The following is a 20,253-nucleotide window of genomic DNA, read 5'->3' as shown; positions in this document are numbered from 1 at the left end:
TTGAGTAAACTGCTGATTAACTGACAGCTAGGTGGAGTTATTAATTTGTTTCAGGCAATAAGTAGCATTGTAAGTTCTGAAACTAAATTTTGTCAACGAAGTAAGAGTTGATCAAACTTTTGCCTGCCAAACTCTGAAATTTATTCAGTGAAGAGCTGACCATAAAGTATTGGGAGGATTCATGTTTACTATTTAATTACCGAGATACCTAGAAAGCCATATTCATAATTATAAAGTTGTTTGGGGAGCATGCAATTTAATAGTAAAGGGAGGTCCTTGAGGATTATTTGATCCAGGTTTGGACACAGTGATGTCTGCAGGCTTCCCCCATAGACTGTATCTTTCTAGTGAACAGATATTAAAATCCACCAAACTATCATTCCTTGTTTGGCTACTCTTTTTCTAAGCTCATGTATTAATCTCCCCCTTCTAATTAATGTTGTTATCCTATAAATTGGTTAGAGTTTTTTTACCCACAGAATTTTCCTGTCATTATATTTCAGTTGCCTTGATTGGGCTCGGGTTTTTCCTAATCTCAGGCACTTTGTCATCTCTTCCATTTTTCAGATAAAGAATTGAGTTACTTATCAAAAACATAATATTGATACAATAATGAATAATGTGTCCTTCATACTTACAGACTTTTAAAAATATTATGCAAATATATGGATTCATTATGTGAATGTTTGACTGTTGATAGGAATTTTTCATCACTTTTGAGTACTTTATTGCTTTTGTTTAGGTTAGCAATGACGAGCACGCTGGAATTAAAGGAAGACAAGATGCTGAAAGTTCAATTTGTGGGAGATGATGATGTTCTTAATCACATTCTTGATAGAGAAGGAGGTACTAAATGATTATACAATGGAAGGGATGTTTATTTAATAATTATGTATTATTTCACTTTTAAAAGTCTAATCATCTATTTTGAAAATATAGCACAAAGTATTTGATCTAGTAAGACTGCAAGTAAATACTACCTTAATTTTTAGTTTATTCTATTAAAACTGTATTAAAAATAGGGGGACTCCCCTGATGGTCCAGTGTTTGAGATTCTACCATGCAATGCAGGGGGCCCAGGTTCAGTCCCTGGTTGGGGAACTAAGATCCCCAAAATACAAATTAAAAAAATTAAACATTAAAAAAAATTAAAAATAATAAAACCTCACCTCATATGAAATGTTCAGCAATGGTGTTAAGTGATAAGATAACTGTCTACTGTAATGAAAATGTATAGTTAGTTTGAGCCCCCAAAATATATAATTTCAAGGTTTTTTTTTTAACTTACACAAACTTACACAAACTGTGATTTCTGTTGAATCAAAGAGAAAACACCGAGTTTTTTTTTCAGCTTTTAAATAATGACAATGAAATGGTGTAGTTTATTTATTTAACTGTAATGTTTACATTTAAAAGAATTCATACCTGTCATGTTCTAATTCTTTGAATGTTTATATAGGACCTAAAATAAAAAAGGAGCGAGCCCAGCTTTTGGTCAACACACAAAAAATAATAAAGAAGCCAGAAAATGAGTTGGAGGAAGATGACCAGGAAGTTTTAAAAGATCAGAACTATGTTGAAGTTTTAGGACAAGATGTTCAAGGTATTTGCAGGGTAGGGGTGGTGGAGTTGGGAATGTACCCTCAAATTTCTGCAGGTAGCTGAAATTGCTCTGCAGGTTACATAAAAGTAGTCCTGTTGGTTAGGTAACATTTTGCTACAATTTTTTCCCAATTTTTTAAATTTTAAAATACACATGCTAATAACAACATTTGCCATCTTTACCAATTTAAGTGTACAATTTAGTTATATTAAATATATTCATAATATTGTGCTATCATCACCATTGTCCACCTCCAAAGCACTTTTATCTGGTGTGCTATATTATTTCTCATCAGAAAAGCATTCCTTCAGATTCTTTCTCTGCAGTTGGAAAGATTGAAGCACTGAGTTTCTACTATAGACTTGTTCTTACTTTAAGAAAGATACAGTCTACTGACCTAGCACTTTAAATATGTTTTTTAAAAGATATTTGTACTTTCAACTAATTTGAAATAATTTCATAAAACAAGTCACTTTATTATTACCTTGATCATCTTTACAGAAAGAGATAGAAGGATTATTCCAAGAAGTAATGTGTTCCAACTAGGCATGCTAATGTTATGCTTTTTTATACCTAAGCCAGATTCCTGCCAGATTATGCTTAAAAATGTTAGGCTTGAATTATAATTTACTTAAAAATGTTTACTTAAAATTTAAGTAAGTTATAATTTACTTTAAAATGTTAGGCTTGAATTATAATTTGCTTAAGACTCAAAGAGCACAGATTTATATTCCAGTGCAAGGAGCATGGACCTACTTAAGTTGACTTAAAAAAAATTTATGATCAAGGAACAAAATCAGTACTGTTGGGCACTAGGGGCATTGGATCTAGGAGCAGGGTTTTTGCTGCCTCGGGTCTTCTGGTCTCCCCCATGTCATCTCTGTGCGCCAGTTCTGTCCTGTCGATGCCACCTGCCTCCCTGATGTGCATGTCTTTTACTGTCTCACACTTGACTTGTAAGTGGTCATTGTTCTTGAGTGATACTGCTTTTGGATTTTTTTTTCCCAGTGTTAAATGACATGATGCAAAAAATGACCACCACCCCTCAGTAGGCTTAGCAGGCAGGGTAGATTGTCATAAAAGTGTCCCTAACTAGACAGTTGACACTTTTAGCAGTTGTTATTTTTAAAGGGAAAATTAAAGAATGAAATTAAGTCAGGGTCTTTGTTGAGAGAAAGAGAACTTCTATCATATGAATATTTTTGAGTGTATTTTTGTGTATCTGTGAATAACATGTTTTCTGTGTTTTATAATTTAAACAGTATCACGGTCTATTGTGTATTTTAAACATTTTATTTATAAACACATATTGTTGAACCTTTATAAGACAGTGAGGGGTACATATCCTAAGTTTTTAGGTAAAATTTTACCTTTTTTTTCTGCTAATTAAGCTTACCCATGTTTCTTGCATTCTTTTTTTATGTTGCATTTTTTTCTTTCAGAATCCTTGAAAAATGGCTCTGCTACAGATGGTGGGAATAAAGTTTATCCTTTTCAGAACAGAAAACACCCTGAAAAGATGGCTAAATTAGGTATGTTGCTTTTCTGATTTCTGTAATGATTATTCATCTTTTCTAAGAAGGTGTGTTTAACCACATTTCCCACAGTTATCACCCCATTGCTTTCACTAAAAGAATGATGAGGGATGTCATTTTATATTACATATTCAGGCATACTTAAAGTCATTAGTATTTTTCATACTCAGATGTCTTCTGTTCTTAGCTAGGTTCTAAGTTTATAGAAACCCTGTCTTAGATTACTTCCCACAACATCTAGCACAGGTTCTTAACATTTACTTCTTTTGTTAAGTGAGTGACTTAAGTTGCACAGAAATATTCTGAATTTATTGAAAATAAGAAATTTACACTATATGTAGAAGAAAAATGTTGTTTGTACTAGAGAAACTTATTTATATAAAATTGTTAGGAATGAGCTGTTCTAATAGTTTTCTTACCCAGGTTACCACTTACACTAATTACACGTGAATTACTGAGTTTCAGAGAACTAGACTATAGTTAGATCCTATGGCATGAGGGATCATCAGTTTTGACTGTTTTGAGGAAAGGAAATAACATGTGAAAGCACTTTAAAATTAAGGCGGTCCATTAAGTATATGAAAGCTTGAGAATACCAAAAAGTTAAGAGCAAAGGGATAATAATTAACTGCCTGGCAAAATGTAGTTGTTTGTATTAATATAAAAAGACTTATAATCTATAATAGTAGAACATCTATATGTATATGTCTTAGGTGGCATATTTTTATATAGTCATTGTAACCAATGATCATTTAAACATTCAAGGTTAAATCACACATGTTGAGTGTTAAAACTGATGAGGGACATATAAAAAGTAATTATATTGGTAAGACCTGTGCTTCTGAACATAATAAAATTTTAAACATTTGCAAAATTCAGTTTTCTGAAAGATACTACATGCATCATTAATTTTGATTCTAACATGGCACATACAATAATTTACACTAATTGATGTTTTTCTTAGAGTTTATTATCTACATCAAGAAATTTTTTTAAAAATTTATACAAATAAACTTATTATTTCCCTGGTGGTCCAGTGGTTAGGACTCTGCATTCCCCGTGCAGGGGGCACAGATTCCAATCCCTAGTTGGGGAACTAAGATCCCACATGCTGTACAATTAGGCCAAAAAACTGAAAAGAAAATAGGTACTAACCTATAGTAGAGGAAATACTCAGTATCCTCAGGGGCATCCTTGCCAGCAAGCCAGGTGAAGGGAAACTTGGTATGACCATAAGTATGTAATTATTTCTGCACTGTTCATGATGTAAGTTAAATACACAGTTAATGTTCTAGGAGACCCTAGATGATCAAAAATAAAAAGACCAAATGAACTTATTTACAAAACAGAAATGTAACTAACTTATGTTTACCAAAAGGAAAAGTTGGGAGAAGGATAAATTAGGAGTCTGGAATTAACAGATACACACTAATACATAGAAAATAGGTAAACAACAAGGACTTATAGCACAGGAAACTATATTCAATATTTTGTAATAACCTGTATGTGAAAAGAATCTGAAATAGAAAATAATCACTTTGCTGTGTACCTGAAACTAACACACCATTTTAAATCAACTGTACTTCAATGCAAAAGAAATTTAAATTTTTTTGATCTGTAAAAATGACTGAATTCTATGTTGGATCTCTGAGAAACCAGAGGAAAATCCTGAAATAATTATTAGAGGAAAGATCAGATAGACACCAACGGAGAAGGCAATGGCACCCCACTCCAGTACTCTTGCCTGGAAAATCCCATGGATGGAGGAGCCTGGTAGGCTGCAGTCCATGGGGTCGCTAGGAGTTGGACACGACTGAGCGACTTCACTTTCACTTTTCACTCTCATGCATTGGAGAAGGAAATGGCAACCCACTCCAGTGTTCTTGCGTGGAGAATCCCAGGGACAAGGGAGCCTGGTGGGCTGTTGTCTATGGGGTCGCACAGAGTCGGACACAACTGAAGCGACTTAGCAGCAGCAGCAGCAGCAGATAGACACTAAAGCCAAAATGAAACCTTAAGGCCAGTGGGGCATTGGAGAAAGAGGAGAACTAATAGTGGAAAGAATAATGGAACCTCAGTGGAGTCATCAAGCAGAAGTTCCCTGAGTGTGTACTTAATATCCACAAAGCTGCAGTGATACACGTCTTCTATCTGTATGCACTGTGAGGAACTTAAGTATTGTTATGATAGGCATTTCTCTCACCACATCTGAAAGAAATATGCAGTCATGAAAAGATAGTTTTTTGGATAATATGACTGATCATACTTTCCAAAAATCTGTGTTTAGTTATGATGCTCTTTGACTCATTAACTATTGTTGCTGATTGGGTTTACATCTAAACATATCGATAAAATAGAATGCCTTCATATTTTTAAATAAGTGATCGGTCAGAAAATCGATATTACTCTGAGTATAAAAGATGATTAAATATAATTGCACTAACCAAGATATAGTTGGGCTAGAAATTGAGTAGGAGTTAGTTTAGAAGGCTTTGTGAACTACAGAGAACACTTGCGAAATTGAAATTAGTTTGTTCAGATAGGATCAGATAAAATCTGATGAGAAGTTATTTTTAGGCAGAGAGGAATTTTTTTTAATTAATTGATTTTTGGCTGCGCTGGGGCTTCATTGCTGTGCTCGGGCTTTCTCTGAGTTCGGTGTACAGGCTTCTCATTGCAGCGTCTTCTCTTGTTGTAGAGCACGAGCTCTAGAGAGTGCAGGCTTAAGTAGCTGCAGCACGCGGGCTCAGTAGTTGGGGCTCAAGGGCTCTAGCATGTGGGCTCAGTGGTTGTGGTGCATGGGCTTAGTTGCTGTGGGACATGTGGAACCTTCTCAGACCAGGGATTGAACGTATGTCCCCTGCATTGGCAGGTGGATTCTTATCTACTGCACCCGCAGGTAAGTCCCAAAGAGAAATTTTACTTAAAAATTTTGACTATGTTGCAGACCACTCGTTGTGTAAATATACAGTACAAATGAATAAGAAAAATGAAAATTAAATAAAATATATCCCCCAGTTTTTTATTACGGAAATTAATATCCACACATGGGTGACTCTCTTGTTCCTTTTCCTCTTTAATTCTTCCTTTTTCTTCCTTTTTTCCTTTTTTAATTTAAAGTTATTTAAAAGCAGAGAAATTCTATGTTTTAAAACCAAAACTATTTCAGCTAAGTTACTGTGTACTTTTGTGGCTTTTTGTTGACGTGAAGGTTTTTTTTCCTATATTGTGGATCAGCAGCCTTTAATGCAAACTTGGGCTACTTTTCTGGTGTAAAGAGAAGGCAAGGCCTGAGCCTTAGGTAGATTGCTTGGGAGAATGAGGACAGTGGAGAAGAGATGGAATAGCTACCAACAGTAGCCAGGGAGCAGGATAAAACCATGGAATCCAGATGGAGGAATAATTTCAAAGAAACATTTTGTAAACTGTAATGAGTGATACAGAGGACCGAGGAGGTTAAGAAAAAAGTAGCCAGTGCATTTGTGGGGACTGCATAAATATCTTGGGTCAGTTCCAAGATTGGAGGATAAAGCTGTGTGAATTAGGTTAAAAAAAGTTTGAGTCAGTAAAATGGTTTTAACCTAACAAATCCAACTATATTTTGTCTTTAAAAAAAAAAAGATAATTTAAATAGTGTATACTTTTTTCCTCAGTGAACAGTGTTCCAGTGTGTGTTATTGGGGAAATGTAAATCTGTTCCTTCAGTTCCTGTGTGCCTATTACAGTGAGAGAATGTGACCATCTTTAACATTTGTATTTTTTATTTTAAATGGCCCCTGCTGTAAGAAGCCAGGTATTTCATCTGATGCTCAGTTGAAGAAATGCCCTGTTTAATGCTATATCATATTTTATACATTATTAATATGTGTTATAGAGTTTTAGACATAAGTAATAAAGTAAACCATGCTTTTGGGGAGATTTAAGAGCTTTAAAATTAGTATAATTTTAAACCTTTACAGTTTTAACTTTTAACCCCACTTTCTGGCCATTCTTTCCTATGCCCTTGCAAAGATGTTCCTTAAGTATAATGGTAGAGAAATGGAAGAACTATAGGCCTGTCAGTGGAGAGGAGAGGGAGAGAATATGATGATTAGAGAAACCAGCAAGGTCAAAGTTAGCTCTTTATTTGCTTTTGTGGTTTTTTTTTTTTTTTTTTTTTGGCAAGACCTTGAAGAAAGACTTCAAGATGCTTGGAAAACAGTGAGTAAAGGTGAAAGCAGTTCTACTCTTAACATGGCTGGGTTTATTTATCTTTCTGATAATAGTAGCAGCGAGTTGTTTTTTTTTTAATTTATGTAAGTGAAATAAAGATACTTTCCCTCTTAATCTGTTATACATTAAAAAAAAATTTTTATGTATTTCTTTTGTCTATTTACAGCTTCCGAACTAGCGAAAACACCAAGAAAAAGTGTTTCGCTCAATATGAAGAATGATCCTGAAATTACAATAGACATTCCTCAGTGTAGCAAGGGTAAGATTTTACCTCAGTTGTTTAAGGAGAGCTTTCAGAGTTGCTTCAAATTATAGTATGAGGTGAAGTGAAGTGAAGTTGCTCAGTCGTGTCCGACTCTTTGCAACCCCATAGACTGTAGCCTACCAGGCTCCTCTGTCCATAGGATTTTCCAGGCAATAGAACTGGAGTGTATTGCCATTTCCTTCTCCAGCGGATCTTCCCAACCCAGGGATCGAACCCGGGTCTCCCGCATTGAAGTATACCACTTTATTTTTGGTCTAAGTGCATGTTTATATATTTTCTTTTCTGTTCTGAAAATGCATTCGGCAGATGCAGTTAATACCCCAACCTATGTGCTTTAGTGTATTTAGCAAAAATACAAAAAGTAAAGGGCAAAAAGATCTGTGCGGGTTGAACTTATACAAATTGATAGAGACAATAAATACTGTTGTCATTTGCCTAGTTTAGCCAGATGTTTGTGGAAGATTTGCTTTGGCAAATGCTATTTGAAATAAGGTTTTGGGGATTTGTAAGTCTTATAGTTTGTGGAGAATTGTGGAGCACTTGTTTTTGAATAGCCCATTCCAACTAGATTAAATAGTGTGCTATTAAAGTAATGAGCTGGGTATTTCCTCATGGTCCAGCAGTTAGGGCTTCACACTTCCACTGCTGGGGCCTGGGTTTGATCCCTGGTTGGGGAACTAAGATCTCACAAGACACATGACATGGCTAAAATAAATAAATAAAAATAAAATAAACAATGAAAAGATGTAGTTTTTCTTGTTACATGAATGCTACAGAAATGTCATTAATGAGAGCAATCATAAAATTAATAAGAACAGTTCAGCCTCTAGTGGAGATGTAATTAATTGAGAATTCAGTAATATAGTGGCTTCTGGATAGAACCTGCAACTTTGCTTTTAATGAAACTAGGTTTTTATGGAACATGAAGTATTTGTAGTGAGTAATGGCTTTTTGTTTCATTCTTTAGGGCATTCTGCTTCAGACAAATCTCAGTTGAAGGTAAGCAATTGACTAAAAATAAGCAAAAACCATAGTGTTATAAAGTAAGACATGAAAATTAACCGTTTCACCTGTTAATTTAGATAGTACTTTATCATTTACAAGTATCTGCTAATTAAATACCTAACTTATAGATGAAGAATGTGAGGTTCAGAGAAGTGAAGTGACTTGTCTAAACTCACCAAACTAGGAAAGGGACAAGCTGGAAAATGAAGCCAGGTTTGCTGGCCCCAACTGTCCTGCCTATTCTGTGTCAGAACTATCCCTGGGTATTTTCATCAAGCAGAGTTGGCTTGGAAATTTTACGGTTTGGTTTGGTGTTGCTTTTATATATAATGTGTTTTTTTGGTGTGTGTGTGGGGGTGGGGGTTAATCCCCAAATCCACTAAATGCATTCATCTATCCCCTTACCATTTATGTTTGAAACCTAAGTTGGCTTTGGTTAATTCATTCCGGGGTAGCAGACAGTAATGAAAAGTTTATCCTCTCCTTTGTGTTTTTCTGGTTTTGTTCTTTCATAATACTTCGTCAAGTGGCCCTGCCTAGATGTGGGCAAGCCCAGGTAGGCATGGATAAATCCAGGATAATGAATATGTGAGTGGTGAGTGTTTCCAGGCCTAGGTGGCTATAGATTTAGACATGTCTGGACTTGTGTACCGGCTCAGTTCTGGGAACCCCTCATAAAATTTTGAGTATAGACATTCAGGGCCATGCTTATAGCCTGTGCAGAAATGTCCTATTTTAGGCAAGTATAGGTGTGAGACTAGACATGTCAGAGCCTCCCGTGCCTTTGATAATGCTTTTTTCCCCCATATTATATCTTGTATAACTATAAAAGAATAAAGCTCATTCTCTCCAGTACTCTTGCCTGGAAAATCCCATGGATGGAGGAGCCTGGTAGGCTACAGTCCATGGGGTTGCAAAGAGTCGGACATGACTGAGCGACTTCACTTCACTTCACAATCCAGTCAGTGTTTTAGATAAATCAGCACATTCTTTTTCAAGTTGTGGATCACAACTTAGTGGATCTTGTTGATTCCCTAAAACATGGTCAGAAAACCTGTTAACCAGTGGTATTATACCCACCACAGTAAGAGACCATCACCCTGAGAGAGTCTTAGTGTTTTGTCTTAGAAGGGGTCAATCGGGAGAGAATATGTATAGGGCTTTGAGGATCGGATCTGGCCTCAAGGGTTTTAAGGCACATCTGTCAAGATGGAAAACTGATCTGTATTAGACAAAAATTCATGGCATAATATTTTAGGATTAGTGGATACAGTGAGGAGAGGGTTTTAAACTGAGTTTCGTCCAGGGTAGCAGACAATAATTGAAATTTACTTATCAAAATTTGAGTTTTGATAAGTAAACAAGCATTTGATAAGAAACAAGTAAGCAAGCTGTTTGCCCTGGTTAGTAATCTGCTATCCTAATGGGAGAATAGATTGCCCAGATGAGCAAACTGTCAAGATAAATTATTCGCAGAAATTTCTGTAGGAAACAGTCAAGTTATTTACTAGTTTATAGCCTTACCTTTTTTAGCAAGAATTTTCTGAAATGATTATTTTGACACAGATGTCCTCAGACCTGATAAATAAGCTCTGTGGATATAGGTTGTCTCAGTTCTCAATCCAGAAATCAGTTTGGTAGGACATGATCTACAATTTTTAAAAAATGAAATAGGATAAAACAGGAAATTTCTGTATTATAAGTATTATCATAATTTAACTCAGGTATATATGCACATGTGTACTGGATCAAGGTGGCCAAATATTTTTAAAAAATTAAGGATCTGTATCAAAAAAGTTTAAAATATACAATGATATATTTTATAAACCCGTGGATCAGATCAGCTATTATAATACTACTATTAATATCCTGAATCAAAATTTAGTTATTATATTTATAACTAGTGCCATCGACTTATCACAAGACAGCAGACTTATATTTTGTGTCATATATTCATGTTGCCAAAAAAAAAAGGGTGTTTTATCTTTTATCATCAATAGTGTTACCATGTATACAACCATAGGCATTTTATTCTGCAGAAATTGAATAGTGTTAAAGTATTAGATTTTATAAAGAAAAGAAAAACGTGTTATATCGCTATAGATGTTTAAAAAAATTAAGAGTACAGAAGCAAGAAGTAGAAACCTCTGTGTCTGTCCTCACAGACTGTTTTTACTTCTGGCCATGCTGGGCCTTTGCTGGGGCACACAGGCTCTCCAGTTGCAGGGCCTGGACTTCTCTAGTTGGGGCGTGCAGGCTTAGTTGCCCCACAGCATGTGGGATCTTAGTTCCCCGACAGAGGGTGCAGCCCATGTCTCCTGCATTTTGGAAGGCAGATTTCTTTACTACTGGACCACCAGGGAAGACTCCTCACAGACTACTTTAACACCAGTAAATTTTTTGTGCATTAAAAGGCCCATTGCCATAAGTATCAGTTCAGTTCAGTTCAGTCGCTCAGTCGTGTCCAACTCTTTGCAACCCCATGAATCGCAGCACGCCAGGCCTCTAGGAATCCCATTTAAACAAATCCCATTTGCTTACTCATCATCACTGAACAGTATTACCTCTTAAAAAAAAATATTCTGCTAATCTGATAGGTGAAGAATGGTTCAAACACTGATAAATTTATGCTTTTTCTTTACATAATAATAGAAGTCCATACTTTACAGATGTCTGGAATACAACTTATAGAATCGCTCTAAGAATCCTTTGGAATTTGTTTGTATCATTTTTGTTGTTACAGTCTTTTTTTTCCCCCAATAAAGTCATTTGTCATTGTCTTCCTAGTTCCAGGAGGTAGCTCCTCTAGTTCTAATGTCATCTATTGAAAACAAAATATTTTTTTCTTTCCAGCCTTTCTTGCACCCAGATCCATCATTAATTTCCATGTCATCATTATTATTTGACTATTTAAAACTATGTTGCTTTTTTATTTTTGAACAGAACAATGATAAAAGTGAATTTCTGTCAACAGCACCTCGTGGGCTAAGGAAGAGATTAATAGGTGTGTATTTCTTTTAACACTGAGTTTTTTATAAAAAAAAAAAAAAGCATCTAAACAAGAGGCAATAATGGTTAAATATACAGGTTCTAGCCTTAGAATGCTTACTTTTTCTTTGGCCTGTCACAGGGACTTCTCTGTGCCTCAATTCTTCTCATTTGTGAAGTAGGGACAACAGTGGTACCAGCCTCAGAGTTATTTTGAGATTCATTGAAATAAAGAATGTCAAATGTGCTTAGTAGTGCTTGACCACGATATATGCTTAACAGGTGTTAGCTATTAGTATCTTTTATTATTATAACTACTTACTGCTATTTCTTTCCATGATGGAAAGGATATGGTCACGTCTTCAGTTGAACTGTAAATCCCGTAAGGGCAAGGACTATATCTTATATTTTAACTCTTAACACTTAGCACCATGTCTTTGACATAACAGTCAGTGGATATTAAGGTTAGTTAAAATTCTTCTTCAATATAATAACATGCTTTCTGGTTTATTTGCCTAAGACAGTGTTAGAAATGGTTCTGTTGATTTATTAAGAAGTTTTATATTGGAATAATTCAAAATATTCAGTTATACTGAATACTATACAAAGCCAAGTAAACAAACATGAGTCCCACCTTTGGGGAAATTAAAAGTGTTTTGGGGTTTTTTTGTTTTGGGTTTTTTGGGGTTTTTTTGCAGCACTGTATGGTTTGCAGGATCTTAGTTCCCTGACCAGGGATTGAACCCAGGCCACCGCAGTGAAAATGTGGAACCCAAACCACTGGAACTATAGGGAACTCCCTGTTTTGGGGTTTTTAAATGTTTAACTTTGGGGCAGATTTCTTGTTGACCTTGGTTTCCTAAAGATATCAGTGCCTTTCTTGGGGTTGACTCCTTGACAATATTAGCTGACATTGTTAAGTCCATGCCTCGTAGCCGTTCTTTTCAAGGTATAAAGTTGATGCAACATTTCTAATCAACATAAAATTTATAATACTAAATTAGTGAATATCTAAAGTAGTAAAAGATTATATGTGCAATTGTTATTATTATTTTATGTCAAATACATCCCACATCTTAATTTCCTCCTTACTCCACAAAAGAATCTTTTTTAGAGAGAAGGTGAACATCCTTTTCCTTCTCAATAACCATCAAATAAATACACCAACATGTATGATGTATTCATGTAGATAGGATAAAGACATTGTCTGGTACCTCCTACTACTTCTAACCCATGCATCCACCATGGGCAGCAATCACCACAGATTGAATCTTCTAAGCTATATATGCCCACAAAATCAAGCCTTTTTTTTTTTCTTTTTCAATATCTATATTTGTTAACATGCTGACCGGATATTCTGAAGTATATCTACTCTTCAAAATAAATAGTGATTTGCTTAAAATTATTTCTTTTGGAATTTAACCTTTTATGATAGTTTTATACTTATTGAGTATAAAAACTAGTTTTATCCTTACTTTATGATTATAAAACTAGCTTTATTATTTCTAGAGAGTGGTTGGGGTCATTTTGGTTTGTTTAAAAATATAACTTTTATATCAACTCTGGGATGGATTGTGCCTATGTATTAGTAGTCCTTAAAGTAGTGACTGTCATATATTGAGTGCTCTGTCAGTTAGGATGGCATTTCAATGGGCAGCAATGGAAAACTCTTTAACAATTGCTTAAGATGTTGAAGTATCTCACATCACAAGAAGTCTAGAGATACACAGTTCATGGTTGATGTAGTGACTCAACAGTATCATGAAGGATCTTCCTGTTCTTCCTGTCTTTTTGCTTTATCACTGGCATTTTTCATCTTTAGTTTTGATATTTTATATTGCAAAATGGCTTCCATAGCTTTAAGCTATGGGTATAAGCCTTTGGGACCCCATGGACTGCAGCCCACCAGACTCCTCTGCCCATGGAGTTTTCCAGGCAAAAGTACTGGAGTGGATTGCCATTTCCTCCTCCAGAGGAAGCTGACCTAGGGATCAAGCCTGCGTCTTCCTTCATTGGCAAGCAGATTCTTTACCCACTTAGCTACCAAGGGGCTTTCCTTTTGTAACTGAGGAGAATCTTTCCCAAAAGCTTCCAGCAAATTTTCCTTCAGGTTTCATCAGTTAAATGTTTACATAGCCAACTCTGGTAGCAAAGGAGGGTGAGAGAGCATGTATTGGGCAAAGGAAAAGACAGTTAAATTTACTGTGATTATTTATTCCTTAGCACATTACCACATTTTACAGTGAATTCTATTAGCAAGGAAGAAGCAAAGAGCATAGTAGGTATGATTGAAAATTTCTGCCTCAGTTCCTATGTGTTAGGCATTGTTAGTTCTTTATATGCATTTCAATGTAATCTTCACATTGTTTTATTAAATAAGCATTGGTAGCCTCATTTGATAAATGAGGAAACTAGTGTTCATAAAACCTACAAAACTAGCTCTGGTGAGATCATCATCATGTAATGGCAAAATCAGAAGTCACAGTTTCTTACTTCAATGCCCCCACTTTCCTAATACCCTACAATATCTCTCTTGTCAAGCTGTCCAATTTTCCCAATTACTTCTTCCCCCACAGTTCCACGGTCTCATTCTGACAGTGAAAGTGAATATTCAGCTTCCAACTCAGAGGATGATGAAGGGGTCACACAGGAATATGAAGAGGACACTAATGAAGACATATTGAGCCAAAAGATTCAAGCTCAGAATAGAGTAGTTTCAGGTCCTGTTTGCAGAGGAACCCCTTCTAAGAAAATGAAGAGAAAGAAAACAGTAAGTGAAGAGAGAACTTTAACCTGAAAGAAAAATTAGTAATATCTCAAAGATAAGCTACCTAAAAGATCCAAATGGGAGGATCAGCACAATATTTTTACTTTACTTTTCTACATTTTCTCAGCCTTTCACATAAATTCCCACATGTGTATTTCTGAACTTTGTATCCTGGCCTCTCTCTCTCCATATCCATATATCAATACCATAGCATGCTAAAGTTGGCAGTTCAGTTGACTGAAAAAGAGCTTTTCAGTAAATATTAGTTGGATAATTGAAGGCAAGGCTTCTCAGTATATACCTTTTTATATAGTTTTATTTTGTAACACTGTTGATATACTCAGGTTAGTGTAAATATATAATAAATGCTGTGACTCTGGATCCAGGTTGAGTTGTTTGGGGGATACTGCACATATCATGGCCTGAGAAAGGGCTAATTATCCTCTCGTTCTCTGTAAAGACTCAGAGCAGAGCCTACTGCTTGATAGCTTTCCATTCCTTCCTTCCTTTCATAGAGGTCAGTCATGCCCCAAATCAATAGAATACGTGGTCAGTCATCTTACTGGAACAGTAAGCAAGTCTTTTATTTTAACCTTGGTGTTGATATCTTTCTCATTTTCACAGTCCTTCACCTGTACTAATTAAAGAATTTGCTAGGACTGTGTGAGGCAAAACAAAGGTCCTAATATATAAAACCTTTTTTTTTCTGTAAGTCTGAATGGGAATTATATGTTGAAATTTAGGAATTGTTTTTGGACAGATTACTACAAACTAGTCACTTTCTTCAACTTTCATGATCCTAAGTGTTACTTAGTTTTATCACTGGAATTGATTTTGCTTGGTCCTTAATCAAAGTGTTGTTGCTTCAAAAAGAAAATACTGACTGCCAAATAAAGAATTTCACTTACCCTGTTCTACACTGCTGTTACTATCTAGTTTTGATATAAAACAAATATCTGAAACTAAGAACTGACTTTGCTTTGTCCGCTTTCAGAGTCACTTAGTAGAAGAATACTTTGAAGCCCACAGCAGTTCTAAAGTTTTAACCTCTGATAGGACACTGCAGAAACTAAAGAGGGCTAAATTGGATCAGGTAAGTTGCAATGAAGGCTACTTCTAAATTTCTTTTATTGTGAGCTGAAAAATATACTACATAAGCAGCAAAATCTGAAGAGTACTATAATTATGTTTTTCTCTTATTTGTCATTTCTTCAGGACCGACAGTAATCATCAGGGTCATAGTTTCTTTTTTTATTTTATTGACATATGTATACTTGATTTATAGTGTTGTATTAATTTCTACTGTGCAACAAAGTGATTCAGTTATACATCTATATATATATTTTCACATTGTTTTCAGTATGGTTTATCACGATACTGAATATAGTTCCCTGTGCAGGGTCATAGTTTCTTTGAAATCCATGTGCCATTAATCTCTATTGTTATTTTAACCCATATATTCATTGAACCTCACATTGGTTATAAAACACTGACCTGATTCTGAGTTAAAAACCTTGCAAAACGTAGTGGGTATTCTGCTTTCTGATATTATGGAAAGCCTGTCCAGTACAGTAAGATAACAGGGTTACTATATACTATGGTTCCAGTGTGTCATATAAAAAATACCATACAGTTAGACTTAGGGCTTTTATTCGTACCTCACTAAGACAAGACACAGAACCATCTGAATAAGAAAATGTTTGATAGAAAGTGGGCTTGATAATGTAAGTCAATAAGAGATTGTTATTGACTCAGAGAATCAAGATTTTATTATTTCCTGAAAGTAGAATTCAGTGCAATTTTCTAAGGTATACAGGACTTTTGACAGAGTTTTCAAGCTATAGAAAAGAGAAAGGAGATTATTGGGTAGACCACTGACCTGAATGACATGGTGCTGTGTGGTTGGTTTTTTTGGGTGTTTTGTTTCTTTCTACCTGGCTCATTGGTATTGCAACTCAAATCAGAGACTAGCTGAAAACATGTGTCAAGAAACCACATTGTTCCAAGGAAGAGATGGCACTAACATCTTCTTAGTGCATCTGTTTTTATACAAGCAGCATGGGGGTGGGGGAAAGTGGAGGGTCAGAGTAGGACTTCACAGGACCTAGAGACGAAGATCTCTCAGAGAATGAAAGAAACACCTGTTACTGATAATGAAAGAAAGGAAAGTCTTTCATAAATTGCAGACATAGCTGATGGATACAGTCTTAGTAGCACATGTCAAGACGCATTTATTTCTCATGTCTTCCAGTTAGCTGGGAGTTGGCCGATCTAGGATTTGCTCCACATATCTGTCTTCCTTGTTGGACCTCCTTGGAAGGCTACCAGAGGCATGTTCTTCTCATGACAATGTCAGAGACAGAAGTGGAAAAAAAAAAAGACCTCGTAAAACCTGGGCTCAAAACTGTCTCTGTCTCTTCTGCCTCATTCTGGTAGCCATGGTAAATGACGTGGCTGAAAACAAAGTCAAAGGGCAGGGGACTAGACTCACTTGTTGAGTGGGAGGCATTGCAAAGTCACACAGCAAACGGTATGGATAGGGGAGCGGCAAGTGCTGGGGCTAGTAATGTAATTAGGCACAGATGGAGAGAGAAATTTTTTAAAGCTACCTGCTTAACATTTCACTTAGAATTTGTCCTATTTCTCTTTAAGTATGTGAATAAATTAAAACTGTTGGCAAAAAATACAAACTATAGGCTAGAGTGTTTAGAATCTTGATTGCTGCACTAGTCTTCAGTATTAACAGAATATTTTACTTAAAGGATAGCATGATGAAAGCACAGTAGTGCCAAGGTAAAAAGGGATATACAGCTTTTTGCTAGTGTTTTCATTTCAAGAAGTGAGCTTTGTTTAGTCACCAGAACGTCTGGATTTGTTGTCAAAACTGGGAAGCAGGTTTAATCATCTCATGATGGTAACAGTTTTTTTTTAGAAATTAAAGCCTTACATTTGGAGTTCATTGTCATGTAAATGGTTCTAGACAAAACTTAGCAAATTCATTACCGTTTTACATGTTTGTATGTAAGAGTATATAACATTTTACAAAAACAAATATTGAAATACTATGTATATTCAGTAGATGCACTCATTACCAAACCTGATTAAAGTAATATTACCACTAATAGCCTCTTCTAACCTTGACCTGTAAGGGAATATTTTTACTTTGAATTGATTTGATGTATGTGACTTGAGAGTGATCTTCTTCTGCCCTCTTCCTTTTTTTTAAAGCAAACTTTGCACAACTTACTGAGCAAGGTTTCTCCTTCCTTTTCTGCTGAACTTAAACAACTAAATCAACAGCATGAACAGTTATTTCATAAATGGATGTTACAGTTACAGTAAGTACTATTATCATTGCAAACCTCTGTAAAATAAATATATTTACATAATAATATATATACATAAGTCTGTTAAAATCAAAGCAGTTAGACATTAATTTTTCTTTTTGCAGTGACCTTGATATGCATTTTTACTTATGTGTAAAAATTTGAAAAAATAGATGTTTTCCCAGTTTTATGACCCAAATGTAGAAATGTCATATTATTATATGACTCTTCTCAGAAATTCCAATTTACAGAAAATGTGTCTTTTCTAAGTTTGATCAAATTTGAAAGCTTTTATAAACTAAATAGCCTTTCTTAGAATTATGAACTATTACTTATAAAAATATTTGAAAATACAATTTGTCACAATTGATAAATATATCAGATTTTACTTCAGTTTTTCACAGCCAAGTTTCTAAAATGAAAGAACATGTATTTTTCTTTTAATCCCATTCTATTTACATGTACTATAAACCTTCAAATTTCATGAGATCTGGTCTATAAATATTATTTTACCATTTTTAAATTGTTTTTTAGAATATTTTATCATTTCTCAAATACTTAAGGTAAAATTTTAAACTTTCATTAAAATACCTAGAATGGTAAAAATTAAAATATAGAAATGTTTTTCTATAATTGTTTTTATATTTGTATTTAAAAGAAACTTAGTATAAGGAAGTGTTTAAAACATATGCTAAAATGTGAGTGCAGTAAGAACATAGAAATTGCCACAGTTTTCCCTAGTTGATCCTGGTTTTCTTTTGCCAATAATAAATCAAAGGATTATGCTAGTAAGAAAATTATCTTCTTCCCTGTTAGGACCTCATCTCCTCTAAGTAACTATTTGTGTATCTGTTCATTATAAATTTATATGGCAGATCTTCACTCTAATCCTACCCCACAGCCCACCAGTTTTCTTCCCATATGTCAACTTTGATAACTTGATTTGCTTTGCTTCCCAGCCTAGACCTCATAGTCAGCTACTTCAGTAGAATTGCTGGTTCTCTGAATTCCCTTGCTTTGTTTTTCCTGCTGCTTTTACCTTGCTAATCTCTGCCTTTGGGGATTTAGCTCTTCTTTTCTTCTATTTCTAGGCTATCCTGCATTGCTGCAGAGCATCTCATATATACTCCATAAACAATCATGGAGTTGAACTTTAACTTGACCGTTCATGCTTGATGTTCTGGGTTGTCTCATCCACTCTCTTGGCTTCAGTTACTCTTTGTATGTGAATAACTCCCATAACTGTGTCTCTAGCCCAGCCAAAATTCACTTCAGCAGCAGACATGAATTATATTGAAAGTATCCATGTAGAAGTTCTATAACTAATTCATTATACATAAAATTTAACTTATCTTAAACCCATCATTTCCACCTGCCCCGACTACCTAGGGTAGTGAATATCACTTAATCATATAGTTGCCAATGCCAAAAAACTGAGTTATTCTTAATAGTCCTTTTCACTTATCTTCCATGTGTAATCATTCTCCAAATCCAACCGATTTGATCCATAAAGCTCTTGACACCGTGTTTTTCTCCATGACACCTAATTCAAGTCCATAGTCTTCAGTTTTACCCTCCTTCCTATCCATTCCCCAGCTCAGCCAGTGTAATCTTTCTAAAAAGATCATGTTACTTTCCTACTTAAAACCTTTCACTTGACACCTGACTACTAACTTTAAATGATCATATTCCTGAGAATAAAATTCAATTAATGTCTTAGTTGGTTTAACAAGACCTTTTGTGACCTGGTCCCTGCTTACTTTTCCAGTTTAATCTCTCAATTAAAACTCTGCTTCAGCCTATTAAAATTTTTTTAGTTTCTTATACCTAGTGCTTTGTTCTCTCTTTCCTCCTATTACTTGAAAGGTTATAGGAAGCTCTGATACTTTGGTCACCTGATGCAAAGAACAAGCTCATTGGAAAAGACCCTGATGCTGGGAAAAATTGAGGGCAGGAGGAGAAGGGAGTGACAGTAGATGAGATGGTTGGATGCATCACAGACTCAATGGACATGAGTTTAAGAAAACTCTAGGAGATAGAGAAAGACAGGGAAGCCTGGTGTGCTGCAGTCCTTGGGGTCGCAAAGAGTCAGACATGACTTGGCCACTGAACCACAATCGGAGCTAGAGAGAAAGCTACTGGAAGTTGAAACTACAAGCTTGGTGTACAGATAACAAAATTGTGCTTTTTCTTTATGTATGTTGGGAATCAATATATTAATCATTATTTAGCCATGCCAGTTCTTCCTGTATTCTTGATAAGCCTAAATGAAGGAAACTGGTTGATTATAAAATTGGCAATAAGTACTGAACTTCAATTTCGTGAGTGCTCTTTTTCTTACAGCCTGGGGTTCAACATTGTGCTTTATGGTTTGGGTTCTAAGAGAGATTTACTAGAAAGATTTCGAACCACCATGCTGCAGGATTGCATACATATTGTCATCAATGGCTTCTTTCCTGGAATCAGTGTGAAATCAGTAAGTTTTAAAAATGTTTTAAAAAGGAGTAACATCATATCCCCTGCCAATCCATACCGTCATGTTAAAGAGAATG

General features: G+C 35.2%; 1 protein-coding gene across 1 annotated transcript in view; it reads left to right on the top strand.

The window, feature by feature from the left end:
* The first annotated feature begins 749 nt into the window (after positions 1-749).
* ORC2 (origin recognition complex subunit 2) overlaps positions 750-20,253 on the top strand; it is a 30,045-nt gene continuing 10,541 nt past the window's right edge. The window contains exons 1-10 of the mRNA XM_052635763.1: positions 750-846; positions 1,460-1,603; positions 3,046-3,135; positions 7,517-7,609; positions 8,583-8,614; positions 11,564-11,624; positions 14,185-14,378; positions 15,370-15,468; positions 17,604-17,713; positions 20,045-20,177. Of these exons, the coding sequence (XP_052491723.1) occupies positions 750-846; positions 1,460-1,603; positions 3,046-3,135; positions 7,517-7,609; positions 8,583-8,614; positions 11,564-11,624; positions 14,185-14,378; positions 15,370-15,468; positions 17,604-17,713; positions 20,045-20,177 (1,053 nt within the window). The remainder of the gene's footprint in view (positions 847-1,459; positions 1,604-3,045; positions 3,136-7,516; positions 7,610-8,582; positions 8,615-11,563; positions 11,625-14,184; positions 14,379-15,369; positions 15,469-17,603; positions 17,714-20,044; positions 20,178-20,253) is intronic.

The sequence above is a fragment of the Budorcas taxicolor genome, chromosome 2, assembly GCF_023091745.1.
Source record: "Budorcas taxicolor isolate Tak-1 chromosome 2, Takin1.1, whole genome shotgun sequence".
Taxonomy (NCBI): domain Eukaryota; kingdom Metazoa; phylum Chordata; class Mammalia; order Artiodactyla; family Bovidae; genus Budorcas; species Budorcas taxicolor.
The sequence above is the reverse complement of the archived record's forward strand: the minus strand, read 5'-3'. Positions and strand labels throughout refer to the sequence as shown.